The sequence below is a fragment of the Mus caroli genome, unplaced genomic scaffold, assembly GCF_978045245.1.
Source record: "Mus caroli unplaced genomic scaffold, Mus_caroli_1 scaffold_5, whole genome shotgun sequence".
Classification (NCBI taxonomy): domain Eukaryota; kingdom Metazoa; phylum Chordata; class Mammalia; order Rodentia; family Muridae; genus Mus; species Mus caroli.
In genome coordinates, this window is record NW_028227260.1 from 61,830,914 (window position 1) to 61,844,144 (window position 13,231).

At 40.7% G+C, this 13,231-nt stretch overlaps 1 protein-coding gene across 1 annotated transcript; it reads left to right on the forward strand.

The window, feature by feature from the left end:
• The first annotated feature begins 9,312 nt into the window (after positions 1-9,312).
• Positions 9,313-12,624, forward strand: Rtl3 (retrotransposon Gag like 3). The gene is made up of 2 exons (XM_021154113.2): positions 9,313-9,373; positions 9,987-12,624. The coding sequence occupies exon 2, from the start codon at positions 10,195-10,197 to the stop codon at positions 11,845-11,847; it is 1,653 nt and encodes a 550-aa protein (XP_021009772.1). The 5' UTR covers positions 9,313-9,373; positions 9,987-10,194; the 3' UTR covers positions 11,848-12,624.
• The last annotated feature ends 607 nt before the right edge of the window (positions 12,625-13,231 follow it).

Genomic DNA, 13,231 nt, shown 5'->3' on the forward strand with positions numbered 1-13,231 from the left:
TGACTTATAATGACAAGAATGGTTTTGTGCTGTTGAAGGGTATGGATAGTAGCTGAAGCTACCACACAGGGGAAAATATCCAAAGAAGAAACTTGCAAAAAGTGGACTCTGCCACTAGAAGGAAGTTGAGTTTTCTGACCAATTCATACCTTACTAGTCTTTAAACAATCTAGCATAATGGCACTTGTTCAAACGTGTTGAGCTGTTCTGCAAAAGAGTTAGAATGAATGTTTAAAATCAACATTTTTCTCAACAATATCCTCCAAATAATTAATCCCCTTCAATTAAATACACCTCTCTCCTAACCATGAGCATATTTTTAAGCAAGCCCCTAAATAAACTTTTGCTCAGAATGCTTTTGTTGAGCTTGAGTTTCTCTTCCTTTTATCCCACTTACATAACAACTCAGCTCAATTCGAAATTGTATATATGAGTGTCAGAAAAAGAAAACAGCACAAGTTACCAGACATATCTCCTTCTTAAAGGTCTCAGTGCATGTTAAAAATTAGATATCCAAAGGCCCTGGAACATTAGGGCTTCCTTAGATCCTCAGAATTCTCTTTTAAGGGAATTTGTAAGAAGATTTAAAAATGTTTTACTGGAATTTTCCTCAAAATACAATGTGAGATTTGTATGTGCTACAGAGAACAAATTTTCAGTGATATATGTGATGGCCACTCAGATCAATATATTAAGTATACCCACACAGGATACCTGTTTCTCTTCCTAGTCATTATCTTCCAGAGGTGACTACTATTTAGACATGTAGCACTAACACTATTGATTGAGTATTTTTCTTGAATTTCATATAAATAATATAATCTACTCCTTTGTCTCTGGATTTCTTTCATTTGGGATTCACCTACATTCTTTGTGTGTACTGGTAGCAACTATAATAAAGTATGCTACACTTTACTCTTAAATGTAGAGATTTGATGGGAATTTTAAAAACTATTGTGGATTAGAACTCAGACACTAACTATAGAAGGGGTCAGAGAAAGCAGAAGAACAAGTGGTCATGGGTAATGCCTTATGAGTGGGGAAAGTGTTGAAAACTGAAGTGTCTACCAAAGCTAAAGCACTTAGCCTCTGCTTACTCAAGCTCCTGTTGATTTTTGTCATGTAGGAGTATAGATCTGATAAATCCAGCCTTCCCAGCTTCTCAAGAGAAATCAGTCATCTGGACTGTTTTCATAGAACTTCTGTACTTATTTTTGGGGGGGGGATGGTGGTTGAGACAGGGTTTCTCTGGGTAGCCTTGGCTGTCCTGGAACTCACTCTGTGACCAGGCTGGCCTCGAACTCAGAAATTCGCCTGCCTCTGCCTCCCAAGTTCTGGGATTAAAGGCATGCGCCACCACATCCTGCTACTTCTGTACTTCTAATAAACCTTAAAATAAGTTCTGATGATCAAAACATCAGGAAATAATGAGCCGATTGAAAGCCATTTTGTAAATTCTAACAACAGAACCTCACCAAATACATTCAAGGAAATAAGATTCATAAAGGAAGGAATTTGCCATGATTACTGTGTGTGCAGACCAAAGCAGCCTGGTGCAATTTAGAGCAAAGAATACAAAGACAGATGAATAAATGAAGTGCCATCTTCATAGGCACTTGGCACATGATTTAGCCTTTCTGGGCTACAGTTTTCTCATTTCTGAAAGTAGCTGCCTCATATGGTTGCTGGAAAACTGAATGAGCTAATATATGTAAAGAGCTTAGTATAGCATCTAGTACATTATAAATGACTAAGAGTATTAGTTGTTGTTTATCCTGTTGTTATTATGTCCAAGGATGATGTACGGCAACATTAATATTCTTTATCGTTTCTAATAAGTTAAGATCCTCAGGACAAATTACTTTAAATATGATGTCAGGACACTTACAAATATCAGGCTTGATAACACCAAATCTGCATTCAATTTAGATATGCTCAGGTGGTGTTTTTTTTTTTCTTCTCCAAAAGGACACATGCTGCTGCCAACAAAAGATGAATGTTGAAATCTGTGTTCCTCATCAGTGGAAAGCCAACTTTTTATTTCCTGGAAAGTTGGACTTTAGCTCAAACCAAAGAAGCAGACTAAACTTTAAAATGATTTCATACAGTTTGTCAGAAATGCAAATATTGTGTGTAGTAATGTAAGAGCTTGGAGGGGGGTTGAAAAGGGTAATCCCAACATCTTTGAAACTTCTTTCACAAATATGATAATCCTGATTGTTACAAATGGAAGTCACCACCTGCAAGAGAAGTGTGCACCTGTAAATCCCAACACTCAGGAGGCTGAAATGGGACTGGGAGTTCAAAGTAGTTTACACCTAGCAAGTTGCAGCTTAGCCTTGGCGATATAGTAAGACCCAGTCTCAAAACCAAAAATTAAAAAGAAGTGAAAATGCACTTATGAAATCATTGAACACAGAGAAGGAACATGCCCCAAATCATACAGCCCCTGCAACTGGCCAGGGAATATTGAAACAGGAAATAATGTCTTCCTAAGAATCGCAAACCATGTGGCTACATTTGCAGCATTAGCACCAAACTATAGAAAGAGGCAGCTGTGGATAGGAAAATGATGAAAAGCTACTTGGAGGAGACAGCTTCTTGGCCTAGAGGAAGGATCAGATTTCTAAAGGTGGCTGTGGAAAACCAGGCAGGGGAAATAGCTAGGAGAAGAAATGTAAGGACAATGCACTGCATGGGGGATACTGTCCTGATGAAGGGTAGTGTACACAACAGTAGTGAAAAGGAAACCTTGCCATAGAGGCAGGTTGGGACTATATGCTAGAGTGCTTTGAATAACAAGATATTCTAACACAAACAGCAGTTAGGGTTGCTTTTTTTCCCATGAAAGAAATGCCTACTCATGTTTTATGAATAATCCAGTTGCTACAGAAAAATGCAAAATGAAAATGGAAAGGTCCTTCTATTCTCACTACTCAGAGTATCCACCATTAATGATTTCTTCTGAAACTTGCCAAAAACGGTTCCCCTGAAGTTCTTTTTACATACCAATGTTTATTTTAAGACTGTGTCATCCAATGCAGTCACACCAATGCAAACCCGTGATTATATTGCACCATAACCCAGGTACACGCATGCTGAAAGAGAAAGTATCCCCATAAGTACTGTGTATCCCGTTTAAAGTCAACAACAACAACAACAAAAAGAAATTGCAACACACACTCTCTCTTTTTCGAGATTATAATATAACTATATCATTTCTCCCTTCCCTTTTGTCTGTCCCAAACCCTCCCATATACCCCTCATTGCCATTGCTCTCTTTCAAATTCTCTTTTATGGACTATTTTCATTAATTATTCTCTTTAAAAATTAAGCAAACCAAAATGGCATTTTTTTTCAATCCTTGACAAAGAACTAACTCATCAGTGCAGTCTTTCCCATTTGCACATGCTGGCATGCACTGAAAAAGTACAAATGTCCCAGGAATCTGATGTGACTCCTTGCTAATGATATTTTCTGCTTCATTCTTTCAGCCAAGAAATAATCAGAGTGTAGAAGGGGGGCCTATCTTTCTCTCTGGGTGCACTCAGAGAACAACGTTTAGTTTAGATGATACAGCTGCGCTAGAAAATCAAATAGAGTAATGACAAGAACAAAATCATGGCAGGGATGGAATGGAAGTGGAGAAATGGAAACTAGTTATGCAAACATGTCCGAGAGGAAGTGATTGAGATGAAAAAAATTAAACCAACAGGACCATGTTATGCTACATTTGCCATGAGAAAATCAGATCCAGAATTACAGAGTGTTAAGAAAATATACACTAGAAAGCTCATAAAAATATTGAGAGAAGAATGGCTGATACTGCAGATTAAAAAATCTATCTGGCATTTTTGAATGAATGCTAGTAAGAGCTAGTAGTTTAGAAAATTATGATATAGTGAGAAGTTAAAAATTGCCAGGACCACATATTTCTTGACCAAACATATTTAAAACATTTGCATGTTACCGTCATCTCTGCCAAATATCACATTTCCCTTTGAGAGTCTCTGTATCGCATTATGTCTGTGAACTCATACACTTCCCTCACGTACTCTGCACTCCATCCAAATTGGACTGCTGCTTCTCTATTCCCAGGCTACACAGTCCAACCTCTGCGCCTTACTTTTAACTCTTTTCTCCATCAAGAGTATTCTTGTTTTCATCCATCTTGCTTTTTTCCCCACATGCACATGATCAAATCTTACCTTCTTCTAAAATCTACCCCAAAAGTTTGTTTTATAATGTCTCCCCTGAATCTCCTTGACACTTTTTTCTACCTTCTTTAACAATAATACCCAAAACATTTCTATTTTCTGTCCCTCCACTAGAACATTCAGTAACAACAGATAGCTACATATGAATACCAAAGTACATACTTTGTTCTCTTAAGCTGTGAACTCTTTGACAAATGCACACACACACACACACACACACACACACGCACACGCACACGCACACGCACACACACACACACACACAGAGATTCATGTATGTAGACAAGTGATGAATAGCATAATTAACTGCCTGAGTATTCAATAACTATTTATAGAAAGAGAGTGGGAAAGAAAAATGTGGATTTACACTATGGAAAGCAAATGGCATTGGAGTAATCACGTGTTTGGTTTATATATAAATATTTGAGGGGAACTTTGTTTAGATATACTAGACAAGCTGACAAAAAAATCAATGATAATCCTTTGAACTAGAAACATTATTTTTATCTTCTAATACAGTTCAGCAAATGTCTATTTTTAGATACTAGCATTGTTTCCAGTCTTCATAGCAACTTAGTAATTACCAATTACTATCTCCTACTCTACAGACAAGTAAAACGAATCTCAGGCAATCTATATAACTTGCCTGAAATTACACAGCTAGTGAAACAAGGCAGCACTGAGAATTGGATGTTGACCTGCCTTACCTCAAACCCTATGTTCTTTCCAATGACACATTTTTTTTCAAAAGTACTCTCACAGCTACTACTTAATACATTTTACATAGCAAAACAGAGAGAGTTGGGTATCCACATTCCTTCACTGAACTTCCACTCCTAAATGCCTACTTCCCCTCCAGCATCATTTAAAGTTTATCACCTCTTTTTAAATATCCTGCAAACCTGTAACTAACGTACAAGTCTCATGCTCCTTGCATGCAAACCTAACCAGTGAACAAGTAAAGTTTCCTTTTATATACTTTTAAAAATAATAAACTGCAAAAATTAATAATTTTGTCTTTAAGTGACAAAATACACATTTGTTGAGTTTTAAAAGACTGTTTCTAAACTTTCCTTCTCCTCTTTTCTTCTTCTCCTCTCCTTTCCAACCACCTCTCCTTGTCCATTCCTATACCTACCACCTCCTTACTTCCCTCTCCTCCCTCTTGTTCCACTTCTCTCTCCCGTTGGTTTTAAGTGGACTTGGTTTACTTTCTGGGCAAAGCAATGTCACAGGAAAGCAGAAAGAAGATGGCAGCAAATGGAGAAGATCAGCCCCTCATCATATAGGCTTCTCAAGAGTGGGCTTATAGAAAGAAAACCTTCCTATAATGCTATACCCAGGTCAGCCATCACTAGAATTTAGTGAAGTCATTCAACTGAAATCACAAAGGAAGTGTGTTAAGTAATGCTAATGCTATACTACATCCATCTTTTTCTTAATTTTTAAATTTTAACTAAAATATGATTACACTATCTCCCCCCTTTTCTCCCTCTAACCCCATTTCCTGTGTTTGTCCCCTTTCAGATTCATGGTCTCTTTTTCTTTGATTATTTTTACATATACATAAGTACAGCTGGCTGTGATCCTACAGTGGTGCTTGTATGTATGCCTTTTATAGTGGTCTATTTACCCTACAATAGCTTTCCTAACAAGAAAAATCTTCAAGGGTTGGCATCCTTTCAAAATAAACTACAAAAATGATAGCATCCTCAAGAAATTTCACTTTAAAGACTTCCACATTGGGTCTTCTCTTCCACAGGTGACAGACATCTGATCAGAATAAAAGTTTTCTTATGTGTGTGACAAAAAATAAAATGAGAAGATGAAATATAACAAATTTTGACTTCCACAGAGTGCTCCTAAGATGGAGCCTGCCCCCACCCTATGAACAAATGCTCAGAATCCCTTTCATATTAAGGAAGAATTATTCCTTGGCTTTTCAACAGCCAAAGGAATAAGTGATTATAACTGCCTTGGTGTTAACATACTGTAGTCAGTGTGTTGTTGACAATCAAAAGGAAGGCCTTAATTTGTTCCATGAACATGAAGGGTTAAATTTAAGAAAGGGCTGCAAGCTCTAACATAGGAATAACATGTTTAACACAACAGTCATCAGGGTGGGACTGCCCCCAAGGGGGAGCTGGGCATTGTGCCAGAGACCTGTGGGGTAACCTGCCCTGTTGGTTCTATACAGGGTTAATAGAGAGAATAGCAGGAACTTAAGTTGCTTAAAGCTGCAGACCAGCCAGCCTGAAGGAGAAAGAGCCTGGCAGGGGTCTAAAATGTTTCAGATTGTGCGTTTACCAACAAAATAAGATCACGCTTCACAAAGGAATGTACAAAGTAGAACTTCATCTCATTCAACCTTTCCCTTTGCTTTCTTCCCAAGCTAACAATCAACATATGCAACTTATTAACATAACTGAGCAGGAACATTTTTTATTACTGTGCAGGCTTTGTACGTCTGTGAAATGAACAGATTTGTCTTTTTTTTCCTGAAATATTAATTTGTCTAGTTAACAGAACTTCACTTACTTAAAATGTTTTCATAACCATCCTAAAGACTCCATAAACTCCATCATGTTGTGAGTGTAGGAAGGATTAAACTGTAGGAGAACATGATGAGCGTTTGCATGTGATTACCTCCCTAGTCTTACTTTCCTATTCTTATTTGACTAATTCAGGATATTAAAACCACTTTAGGCATTTGGACAAAAGTCAGTGTAGCTTTTTTTTTCACTCAAAAAAGAATAATTCTCTATGTTTAGGCAGTTTGGAACTTGCACTTAAGGACATTGAAATTTGCTCTTTGCTCTTTAGTGAAGGGGAGTCAGGGAAAAAAGGTCCCTGTGTTTACCCACTGAATAAATATGCCTCTAGGCAAGGCACTGTTTGGTGCTTTAGTCCGTGGACTTTTTAAACATCTATCTTGGCTGCTCGACAATCCCCATGTTAATCACCTCATCTTCCCGCTTAGGTGCCTCCAGTTCTAATTCAAGAGAATTATTTGGCAAAGTAAATGATCCATGACCCAACCAGGAAGGAAAGATAAAAGCTCCGGAGTGGTGAAAAATTAATGCTGTAAAATCTATGAGCTGTAGATTTCTTCATATGAAGTGTCCTTGCTCAAACAATTCTGGAACGTTTACCTATTAAATTCCATAATTCTAAGATGATTATAAACAATAAATTAAAATTGTTACTTCTGCTACAGGGCTTATTACTGCTCTTAACTTGCATTAAGTGTGATAATCTTTTATACTACGATAAGCATTTTACACACATTATTTTATTCATGTATTCATTGTTTGGTGTGTGTGTGTGTGTGTGTATGCATGCATGTGTGTGTGTGTGTGTGTTATAGACTCTCACATAACCCAAAATGTCCTGGAACTCACTATGTAGCTGAAAATGGCTTGAACTCCTGATACTCCTGTGTCTGTTTCCTGAATGCTTGGATTATAATATTTGGATATTTTACTGATTATTCACACCACTCCTGCAAAGTTAAATACTGTTATTGGCTCCATTTCACAGTTGTATAAACTGAGGTTTGAACTCTAAATTTTAAAAAGACTAAGAAAATTACCAAATCTGTGCAAGTTTAGTGTAGACGGGCATAAAGGGGATGGTGTGGAGGATTATTTAATAGCAAATGAGTATTGAAAAAATATATATATACAAGATTCTAGAAAGCATAGCACTTTGAAGAACCTTAGTTTGCATATAGATTGCTTTATAATTCCCAATAACTGTCAGAGCCATATAAACATCACAGCAGTAAAACTAGTTAGTTGTATAAGTATGGCTATCAGACAACTTAAATAGTTTATTCTATGTCTCAAACTGTAGACTCATTAATGATAAGAAAATAAAACAAATGTCATAATTATAACTATCTCTCTGTTTTTTAATTGGTGAAGGCATTATTAACTGTCTTTTTATTTCTTCTCAATGGGAAAGAATGCTTTAGTTTTCTGAAAATTTTTACACAAATAGAATAAATTGTCTGATAATCGTGATATTTTTATGTATATTTTACTTTTAAAATAATTGCAAGATAGGTACAGAACAAACTAAATCTGCACATGATTTTACTTTCTTCTTAAAACCTCTGTATTCAGATTCAGCTAGCCTAGGCAGTCAATTTTCTGTGGTTTAGGCCTATTCTATCTCCAGGATTTATTCCACTATGCTAATAAGTGGAACTGACCATGTTTAAAGGAGACTTGGGACCATGGCTGAATTGTGTGATTTGAAGTAACCTCATATAACTCATTGCTGCAATTAAAATAGCTGTTCCTGACTCTTGCTTTAAATGGCCACATGATCTATGCCTAGCATAAAACTATGATTTGGCATGAGAAAACAAAGAGACCAGTAAAAGTAGGGCATCCATGTGCTGTCAGGAGCTACCTGAGCAGCTCAGGTGGGTGGAAGTACCCTGGCCAGGTATATTCACAATCAGCCAAGTGCTTTAAACAAGATAGCCAATCAAAAGTTTGTCTCTCTGACATCCTTACTCTAAGTTTCCTAGATCTGTCCATGGTGAAGATTCTAAAAAAGTATTTCAAGGTGGGACACTCCGGACTGAGTAAGTAGACAGGAGGAAGGACTGAGGGGGCTGTAGTTTGCTCTCTAAGTAAGAATTAAACAAACGTCCCAGTGTGGATAGAGTACGGGTAAGTTACGTGAAACAGACATAAAAAAATCAAATCCCAAACCACTGCGGTCATTCAGAAATGTTTGCAACTTTTCACAAGGGCAGTGGTATTACTCCCAATTTCCTGACCAAATATTTATTAAAGTAACCAAGGACTGAGTGCATGAAGCTGCCTCACATCGGCGCAGCATCCTACTTTCCTTCTAGCTCGGAACTGTGAGGTACTGTCAAAAGAGAGAGAGAGAGAGAGAGAGAGAGAGAGAGAGAGAGAGAGAGAGAGAGAGAGAGAGAGAGAGAGAGAGAGAGAAAACACTCTTCCATACTCAAAATAGCTACGTTACAGAGGAGAGTTGGAACGTGTTCTGGGAGTGGGTGTGTTTGTTTGAGTTCAGTGTGTGCAGAAAAGGCAAGCCTCCACAGCCATTCACACACTTCTCTCCTCAGCGATGGCTACGCAGACAGCAGAGCTCCAGCCCTACATCTCTAAATGGTAATGTACATCTATAAAGAGGATTTTGTTAACTATTTTGAGGTATTTTATAAATAATATGCATGTGTCTGCTTAATATGTATATATGTATGCTCATTTATTTATTTATTTATTCAACTTTTGCTTGCTTTCTCCGGTGTCTGATTGTGTGTGGTTACTTGTGTGGTATGATTTCTGAGGTGGGAGAAAGAGCATCCCCACCCCCAATTCCTATGCTAGTCACTCAAAATATCTCTTGAGTTAGCCCTCCCAAACCTAAAATCCCCATAGCACTCTAAACATCTGATTTGGTCGCTGAAAGCAGCTGCTAACATCCAAATGTTACATTGAAATATTAGGCAGACACTAGAAATTAAACACGACTTAAAACAAAGGCATATGGGGCAATTGTTTCTGATATAGTGTGAAGTTTCAAAAAAAATGCAAACTGACATGTACAGTCTGGGTCATGTGCTTGTAAAATGTCATGAGGTCAGGGCAAGTATGTATACTCCAGTTCATGAACATGAGCTTGTGGTAAAAGAAAGCCAGCAGAGTTGGACAGATTTTGTTGATTTATATAGAATGAGTGCTTTCCACAGTTTCTGATCCTCGGCTCCCTCTCTCTTCACAGTGTGTCTCACACCTCCCGGTGCTGAGCTCTAAGGCTCCCAGTGACCTCTTGATAATCAGCCTTGGCTGGGTCCAAATCCCCACCCCTTGGAAAAGTCACGGAGCCTGACGTCTGTCTGCCTGTGAGCCGCTTTCAGCAAAGACCTCACAAGCAGCTACTCAATCTCTCTTGGTAGCAAATTGCCAAACCAGGCCCGTTTCCTCAAAAGATGGTAGAGGACTTAGCAGCTTCCTATGTTACTCTGAAATTGGAGAATGAAATTCTGCAGGCTCAAGTGAAAAGGCTCATGGAAGAAAATGCTGCCCTCCAGGCCCAGATACCAGAGCTCCAGAAATCCGGAGCAGCCAAAGAGCATGAACCACTCCAAAAGCCCTCAGAGGCCCAAGAGCCCCCAGAGCTTCCAGCAGCCAGGGAGTCACAAAACCCCTGGGAACCCCCAGCTACCACAGAGTCCGGGGAGTCCACAAAGATCAGAGAGCCCAGGGAACCCTCAGCCATCAGCGAGCTCGGGGAACCCCCAGAGATCAAGGAGCCCCAGGAGCCCCCAGAGACCAATGAGTCTGGAGAATCCTCAGCCATCACAGAGTTCAGGGGATCCCCAGAGATCAACGAGCCCCCTTTGTCCCCAAAGTCCAAGGAGTACTGGGGACCTCAGGAGCTTCCAAAGGTCAAGGAATCCTGGGAGCCCCCAGAGGCCCTGGATTCCACAGCCTGGAAGCCACCAGCAGTCCAGGAATCCCAGGAGATCCAGAAGGCTCTGGAGTCCCCAGCAACCCAGAGGCCCCAGGCGTCCCCAAGGGGTTATGATCTCCCAGCAGTCTGTGAGGCGGAGCCCACAGACAACCAGGGTACCCCAGCCCTCAAGGAGCTTCAGAATCCACAGCTCCACAACCCTACAAATGATGAGGAGTCTCAGACGGTTCCAGAATACCAGGAGACCTCATCACAGCTGGAGCCCCCTGAGCATCCAACTCCCCAGGAGACTCTGGAGCCTCGGGTGCCCCAGGAGCCCCTGGACCCCTCAGATGCCGAGGAGTTTCTAGAACTCTCAGTACCTGAAGAGTCCCTAGAGGGCCTGATAGTTGCGAGAACAGGAACAGAACAGGCCCAGTGTGAATTAGAGGCTGCAGCTTTGCCCCTAGAGTACCCTTTGGCCTTCAGTGAGGATTTTCAGAAACTCTCTGAGTTTTTAGTTCAGTTGACCAGTTACCTGAGAAGCAGAGGGTATCCCACTGAAGCGGCTCTAGTGAGCTTTGTTGGCAGCTTCTTCTCAGGTGAGGCGGGAAGGATGTTCCAGCCCTTATTAGATAGCCAAACCCCCCTGGTGGAGCAATTTGAAAGGCTCCTGCGAGCGCTCCAAGATACTTTTGACAATCCAGAAAGCTTGGAAGTTGCTAACCAGGGCCTCCCTCAGCTTCGCCAAGGGGAAGGCCTTGCTCCCAGGTACTCAACCCGCTTCCATCTCATTGCTCAAGAGTTTGATTTGGGTGAAAGCACACTCTGCATCCAATTTCAAGAAGAGCTTGCCAGTTCTATTCAAAATGAACTGTCTTGCACAAGTCCAGCCACCAACCTATCTGATGTGATCATTGAGTGTGTCACCCTAGAAGAGAAGGCAAGTGGCGGGGTTGATTCCAGTTCATCATCGTCTGAAGAGGAAAATGGGTCCGAGGGTCCACCCACTGAAAACCAACCTGTTCAAGCTACAAGTAATCGCCCCCACCTCAGCGAGGCTGAACGGGCCAGACGCCTCGAAGGCCACTTGTGCCTCTATTGTGGCCATCCTGGTCATTTTGCCAGAGACTGCCCTGTCAAGCCTCATCGTGTCCAGCAGGCGGGAAACATGGAGGCCCGGCGGTAAGGGGGATCCCGGGCGGGCCAATCTACAAATACGCGTCCCCCTCTCTTCCCATATCTATGTCCCGTACCCTATGGCTAACTGTCGAGATTAGGCTTGGAAGACGGCAATTCTTTGAACAAGCAATGGTGGATTCAGGCTCCTACAGAAACAGCATCGACCGCTCTGTGGTTCTTCGAGAGAAGATACCAATCCGCAATAATATCTTCCCTCTTATGCTTGAAACGGTCGATGGGCGTCCACTGATTAATGGACCCATTACCAAAGAAACCCCACCTGTTGAAGTAAAAATTGGAAACCACGTTGAAGAGCTCCAGTTTGACATTATTCATGCACCACGCTACCCTCTGATTCTTGGAATCCATTGGCTTGAGACCCATGACCCAAACATCGAATGGAGTACCCGAACTGTGTCATTTCCATCACATTACTGTCATTACAATTGCTTCAGGCACAGGTGGAATCGAAGACGGCGTGATGAAATAATTGCTGGTTAGATGGTGGATCCTAGTGACTTCTGGCCATCTGTCTTCTGTTACCTCAGCTGTCATCAGCATTTGCTGCTCTCTGAATCTTTCACTGAACCTCTGGCTATGAACAAAGGCTACCTGTACAACGACGCTGCCTCTTGGATGATGGACTGAACCTGACGACTTTGAGCTGCTTTTCCCCACCAACCTTGCATGCCTCCCTCTTTGAACCCTGCATTATGCAGGACTGTTTTTTTTTTTTTATCGAAATTCTCACTAACGATATGCATGCGAATAGCTATTAGAAACTAATACTGAAAACTGTAGTTGTTAGACTGATTTTGTTACTTTCTAATCAAAATTACTTTACCACATATTTTCTCCTTTTTTTTCAATAAAAAGCAATTTTCAAGTGTATTTTTCAGTAATCAATAAACAATGGGAAGTGTTACTTGTGTTTGTTAATTATTTATTGGGTTAGCTGAGGAAGGGGGAAGGGGGCCACTAAGTTGAGAGGAGGGGAGAGGGAGGGAGGGAGGTAAAGTGTGAGAGTGAAAGGGTGGGAATAATGGGGGAAGGGGTGGGAAGAATTAAGGAGGGAGGGAGGAAAAGAAGAAGAAGTGACAATGGAGAAGGGGTGAAGGGAAGATAGAAGAGAAAAAGAGAAGGGAGAGGTGAGGGATTTCTTGGGGGAAAGCTTAAGGTTTGAATGAAGTCCTGGGAATTCCCAGAGTGACAGTTCAGGGGATGATCATTTAGGTAGAGGGAGATGGAGAAAGTCATGAAGTCTTAGTGGTAGGATTGGGTATAGTATGGAGGGGTAAGCAGTGGTAAGGTTGAGAAAAGAATTTTGGAGAAACTGGGAGTAAATGGGAAGACTGTTGGATTCTGGGGGCTGGGGTAAGGGGAAGGAGAAA